At 39.6% G+C, this 6400-nt stretch overlaps 1 protein-coding gene across 1 annotated transcript; it reads left to right on the top strand.

Annotated features, from left to right (window-relative positions):
• The first annotated feature begins 2384 nt into the window (after positions 1-2384).
• On the top strand, positions 2385-6013 carry aldoab (aldolase a, fructose-bisphosphate, b). Its single transcript, XM_038305440.1, has 7 exons — positions 2385-2542; positions 3481-3599; positions 4281-4547; positions 4621-4781; positions 4867-5125; positions 5271-5470; positions 5575-6013. The coding sequence occupies exons 2-7, from the start codon at positions 3488-3490 to the stop codon at positions 5665-5667; spliced, it is 1092 nt and encodes a 363-aa protein (XP_038161368.1). The 5' UTR covers positions 2385-2542; positions 3481-3487; the 3' UTR covers positions 5668-6013.
• The last annotated feature ends 387 nt before the right edge of the window (positions 6014-6400 follow it).

Raw genomic sequence — 6400 nt, 5'->3', positions numbered from 1 at the left:
CCATGATTGTTTTTTGAACCGGAATTTTAAAAGGCAGTAATTTGATCTGTGATTGTTTTTTTCTAGGTTTTTTTTCTTTTTTTGGGATAAAGTTGGTAAACACGACACAGAAAATTTGTTTTTTTTTTCTTTCCTCAAAGAGCAGTTTATGCTTCTTATATGCTTCATTGGTCCACAGGGCAGACAGGAAAACTGAGTCCAGATCATCTAAAAATACATACATATACACATACATCTAAAAATTTTGTCTTTTGTGTTCCTTCTACAAGTCTAACACATGGAACATTTCTGCTTTGACTTCCTCTTAACATTCTCGTCATTCTTGTGAGTCTAAACCATGTTGTGCAAATTTTGAAAAAGTCAGTTCCTATAAGCTGGTAATCGAGGATGGCATAATTTATTGCGTATGTCTTTTATAAAACATTCTTTACAAGATTCTGGAAAAAAAAGAAGATATCAAAATAGGCTATTTACAAGTTTAAATAGACAAACATTTTGTTTTCTTAAACTGATGTGGTGATTTGGTGTAGCTTGAGATCAAAAGCACAACATGCAGCTGTGCCTTGATGATGTGGATTGCCTCGTAGATGATATGTCGTCTTGTTCCGTCCCGTATCTCTGCCTCTATTTTGACTCATTCAGCCCACAGCCCTGAGCACAGGAAGTGAACCTTCCTACTCACTGTTGCTGCTCATCAGAGATAGCTTACTCACTTTTTCAGTTCTGTTGCTCCAAATGGTCATCTGCCACTTAGCTGTGTGACGGAGCCCTGTGTGGTTTTGATACAGATATAAAATGTTCAACCTTTTCCAGAGCTAGCTGGTCGACCTTTGCTGCCAAGCAAATGCGGGCAAGAAAGGTCAGGAAAAGGTCAAGGATCAGGAGCCTGTGTTGCTGTGTCTGGCTTGGATTTCTAAGGGCAGGTTTGCAATGTCACATGCTCCAAACGCCCCCCCACCCCCGTGCTATTAGTGCATACTTTCTATAAAGTGCTATGTAATATTCTCATTTCCCTTCAAAACTTTTCACATTTTGTCTCATCACCACAATTATTTTCAGTGATCTTTTTAAGATTTTAAGCGACAGAGAAACAAAATTGTTTTCAACTGCAAAGCAAAAGCAGACCATACAGGCATGCAATTCTCTGCATATACAAATATATATTTGCAGCTACAAATCTGATAACTGCAGCAGGCATTTGTATTCAGTATCTCAGATTAATTTAACCACTTTCACCACGGTTGAAGCAGAGTCTTTGGGGAATCTCTCTACCACCTTTGCACATCTAGAGACTGAGCTTTAGACTACTGTTTTATTGCAAAACACAAGCTTGGTCAGAATTGATGATAGATTTCTCAAACGTATTTAGCAAAACCTATTCTTATTCTAGCCCATGAATATCTCACATTCTACTGTAAAGTGTAGGTCTTTTATAGTCACAGACATTTTTTTGTATTCAGAACACTGGCCAACTTCCTAATTTTTCGTTTGAGAAAAGCAAAACTTATTCTTATTCTAGCCCATGAATATCTCACATCCTACTATAAAGTGTAGGTCTTTTATAGTCACAGACATTTTTTGTATTCAGAACACTGGCCAACTTCCTAATTTTCGTTTGAGAAAAGCATGATTATCTGATAGTGGGAAAAGTGTTTACAGGTTAATCCGGATGACTGAGAATCTTCACCAGCATATTTACAGGTCAATGTCAGCGTTAATTTTTCATCAGAGATTATTCTGTCTGCAAGATAGTTAGATTTTAGTCCTGCCAGTGAACCTTCCTTCCTGTCTCCTGTGTTCCTTGGTCTTAACAATGCTGTCTGTTTACTAATCCCCTCAAACAATACTCTCAGGGCATCAAAGAATATATACACTGAGATATATTACACAGAGGTGGACTATATTCACTTTTTATATGTCTTCTGAAGGTAACTAGCTTGTTTTGTTTTTTTCTAAATCAAAATAAATGGGAATTAAAACAAAATCATGTCATATTTTTTATGATTTTTATTGTTAAAAAGTAATCATATCCTTTTCCTTCTTCTTCAAATTAACACTCGAATTTATATCGACCAATAAAACACATTGTTGCTGGCAATGAGCACTTTTCCAAAGTACTGTAATCTACAGTCCTGTTCTATCAATTCTTTTTGTATTAAACTGATTGAAGAATAGTAGTGACACTTTTCACTAAAAACGCAGAGAAAATTTAAGAAATTGTTTTTTATTTATAATTTAGAATCAAACAGACCTGCCTGTTCACTTCTACAACCGGCCCAACTTTGTTGCTTTCTCTGCCATTCCCCCGAAACCCTCTTTGCCCTTTTGCTGGCCACTCACTAGCTACTCCAGCCCTAGTGCTCGTTGAATGTCATGAGCCATCTCTGGTTGCGTCCTGTTCTTTTTATAGCTGGGCAGCTGAAATGTGAGGGGTCACAATGGGAGGATAAATACAAGGGCCAGAACGGCAGAGAGGTGTCGCAGACGAAGGCCGGATCTTCTGACTACACCTCTACCCTCAGCACTCCTCCAAAACTCCAAGGTAAAAAGAAGTGTCAAATCTAAAGGTTGCTTTTTATATATTTAAATCATTTAGGATGAAACAAAGATACAGCTAATGCTACAACAACCCGGAAAAAAGATAACCCTGTTGCATGCAACCCACACGCTACCATGGTTTGAGGTTTAGTGCAAGTTTTTCTCAACACTTTCAATAGCTTACCATTAACATCAACAAAGTATACCTGTCTAAAAATTCTCTTTGAACTAGAGCTGGCTACAGTTCTACTATGTACAGGTTATCATGTTGTTCCCCATCTGACCAACATGAAAGGCTGCTTAGACTGAGCAGAAAGAGAATGGCAGACTGTGGTCAACCTGCACAAGTTTCCATTTTACGTATAGGAAGTTCTAACGAGCTATAATTTAGAAGTGGTGTAAACCTTGCTTAGAGTTGTATGGCTGGTGAACATGTGGGGTCTTTCACTCAACTTAAAAGCAATGTGGTGGCATGCCATGTGAAATTAGCCCAACCTATTCATAGAGCATACTAAGACAAGAGAAAGAGGGCAGCAAGTGTGAAGGGAAAGGTCAGTGATATGGAGTTAGAAAATGGAATAGGTCACTCGCATGCTGGGAGATCTGAGGGTAAAATTTCTGAGCAACAGCAAATCATACCTAAATCAATCACTCATACCCAAAACTGCAATTTAAAGCTTGCTTTGCTTTCTACCAGAATATAAAGTGACAAAAAACCCCATGGCAAAACTCTTTACACCACTTCCGTCATACTGTTCACCCCTTACCATTGCCTCCTTTCATTGAGCATGTTCCCACACATCTAGAAGAAAACCAAAACCTCAGATCAGCAGCTGCACCCCTGCAGAATGACTGAACTTTTGACTTCTTCTGTAAAAGGCAAAGCTGAACCCCATGTCTGTTTTCACTGGTCCTTTAACGTTACTTCCCCTTTCTGTGCAGAGTCAGGATGCCTCACGCATATCCTTTCCTTACTCCTGAGCAGAAGAAGGAGCTCAGTGACATTGCTCATAAGATTGTGGCTACAGGCAAAGGAATCCTTGCTGCAGATGAGTCCACAGGTGAGTATGTTTGAGCATTGAACAAAACCACTAATGTAACATAAACATCATTTTACCAACAACCTCAATATTGACCTTGATCACGGTTGTACCAAGGTTTATAAGCATCAGTGGAGCACACGCTTCATTGCTATGGCATGTTGCAGTCCGATTATATGCAACATTTCCAAGTTATAAAATCCTTTTTATTGTCCTAAACACAGAAAATGGCTAAAGTTAAAGGGTCCTTTTTTGTCACTCATCGTTATGGTATATTTCAATTTAGTGTTGAGTTCTCAAAGTAGTTCTCACGGAGAATGCGATTCAAGATAATCCAAATTTTAGTTTTGTACTGCGTTACAAAATTCATATTAATCTTTGTTGAACACAGGATAATACTTTTTGGGTTCCAAAAGACTTTGTGGTGTCAAATTTTGAACTCAAGATGTATGAATTGTAAGATTTTTTACAAGAAATTGCTGTTTAAAGATTGTATAGTAAAACTTCAAAAATCAGAAGCATGAAATCATGTGTTAACTTTAGCCTTGGGTCTAGAAGGTATTAAAAAAAAGACAAAATATATTTTGTCATTTATATTTTATACATATATTAAAAAAACATATTTTGCTGCCTGTACATTAAAAATACATGGGATCTTGAGCCAGATTTGAATAAAACAGTCAAGGATTTTATAATCTACAGGGAGTGTGGCTAAGCGCTTCCAGAGCATCAATGCTGAGAACACTGAGGAGAACAGGAGGCTGTACCGCCAGCTCCTCTTCACTGCTGACGACCGCATCATCCCTTGCATTGGTGGTGTCATCCTCTTCCACGAGACCATGTACCAGAAGGCCGACAATGGAAAGACCTTCCCACAGTACCTGAAGGAAAGAGGTATGGTGGTCGGCATCAAGGTAGACAAAGGTGTCGTCCCTCTGGCCGGAACCAATGGCGAGACAACCACCCAGGGTAAGTAAAACAGGAAATTGTAGTGAATCCTTTATGCACCATTTGTACTACATCTGTCTTTGCATCCTTACAGGTCTTGATGGATTGTATGAGCGCTGTGCACAGTACAAAAAGGATGGTGCTGACTTTGCCAAGTGGCGCTGTGTTCTGAAGATCACTCCCACCACCCCCTCAAGGCTGGCTATCATTGAGAATGCCAATGTCCTGGCTCGCTATGCCAGCATCTGTCAGATGGTGAGAAACCCCCACCATCTTATTGTGAGGCTATCTTTTTTGGTGCCCACAAAATTTTCACCCCATTTATTCCTGACTCCCTTAGCATGGCATTGTCCCTATCGTTGAGCCTGAGATCCTCCCCGATGGTGACCATGACCTGAAGCGCTGCCAGTACATCACAGAGAAGGTCCTGGCTGCCGTCTACAAAGCCCTCTCTGACCACCATGTCTACCTGGAGGGCACCCTGCTTAAACCCAACATGGTCACACCAGGACACTCTTGCTCTCACAAGTACAGCAACCAGGAGATTGCCATGGCCACTGTTACTGCCCTGCGTCGCACTGTCCCACCCGCGGTCCCTGGTAACTAGAACCAACACATATTTTTTTTTTATTGGCTGAGTCACAATTTTTCACAAGGTCTAGCCTCCTTCTACTAATGCTCTGTTCTTGGTGAAGGAGTATTTGGAGAAAGGCATTCATAACCTATCTTTATATGTCTGTCCAGGAATTACTTTCTTGTCTGGTGGCCAGAGTGAGGAGGAGGCTTCTGTTAACCTGAATGCCATGAACCAGTGCCCTCTGCATCGGCCCTGGGCTCTGACCTTCTCATATGGCCGTGCTCTGCAGGCCTCTGCCCTGAAAGCCTGGGGGGGCAAGAAGGAGAACGGAAAGGCATGCCAAGAAGAGTTCATCAAGAGAGCTTTGGTAAATAATGACATGAAATACTACAGCACTACCTGGCACTGAAATCAACTCTCTGGTGTTTCAAATATATAGCAACTAATCTAAATTTAATTTTCCCCTTTCAGGCTAACAACCTCGCCTGCCAGGGAAAGTATGTCTCTTCTGGAAGCAGCGCTGCTGGCGGAGAGTCACTGTTTGTGGCTAATCATGCTTATTAAGCTTGAACACACTTCCCACCTTCTACTCACCATTATTGCATCACCATTTAGGATACATCCTCTGTTGAAGAGTGCCCTTAAAATGTCGTTCACTGATAGTCGCAACAATAACAACTTTTGCAATACCTTGGCCAAAATTAAAATAAAAAGGAAATAGGAAAAACTTTGCATTTAGTGGTTGATGGAAAATGTGTCTCCATTCCCTTAGCTTTTATTTCTTTACACCTTTTTGTACAGGTGAAGATTCCCATTTTGTTTTTACACATTTTGTTCCTTGATCTGCCTCAGACAAGTTCAGTGTACAACATATACAGGTACCATGAAATAAAGTTTTTATCCAAACTTATTGTTTTTTTTACTTCCTTTTTATTGTGAACTTCAATAGGCAGATTAAACAACATTGACAAAATTAAGAAACAGCTTATCTTTTAAAGCTCACCAACAATAAAAAGGAAACCTTTTTTAAATAAATGTTCCAAGACTAACTTCCATATTTTATCAAACAATAGAAAAAATGATCATGTCACAAATGAGATAAAAATGATTTATGATCTAACTGTGCTTTACAAACATAAATAAAACTCACATCTGTATCACAAAGGGCTCTGTAAAGAACAGTGTCTTAGCTACATGCAGTTCAAGCTGCAAAGAAACACCAAACATCAGCCACAACAAAGATTTCACCTATTTTAGTCACAGCTGCCTCCTCACAGAATTAAAATCGCCACGCATT

This window comes from Cyprinodon tularosa, unplaced genomic scaffold (assembly GCF_016077235.1).
Source record: "Cyprinodon tularosa strain WSP-4 unplaced genomic scaffold, ASM1607723v1 ctg559, whole genome shotgun sequence".
Classification (NCBI taxonomy): domain Eukaryota; kingdom Metazoa; phylum Chordata; class Actinopteri; order Cyprinodontiformes; family Cyprinodontidae; genus Cyprinodon; species Cyprinodon tularosa.
The sequence above is the reverse complement of the archived record's forward strand: the minus strand, read 5'-3'. Positions and strand labels throughout refer to the sequence as shown.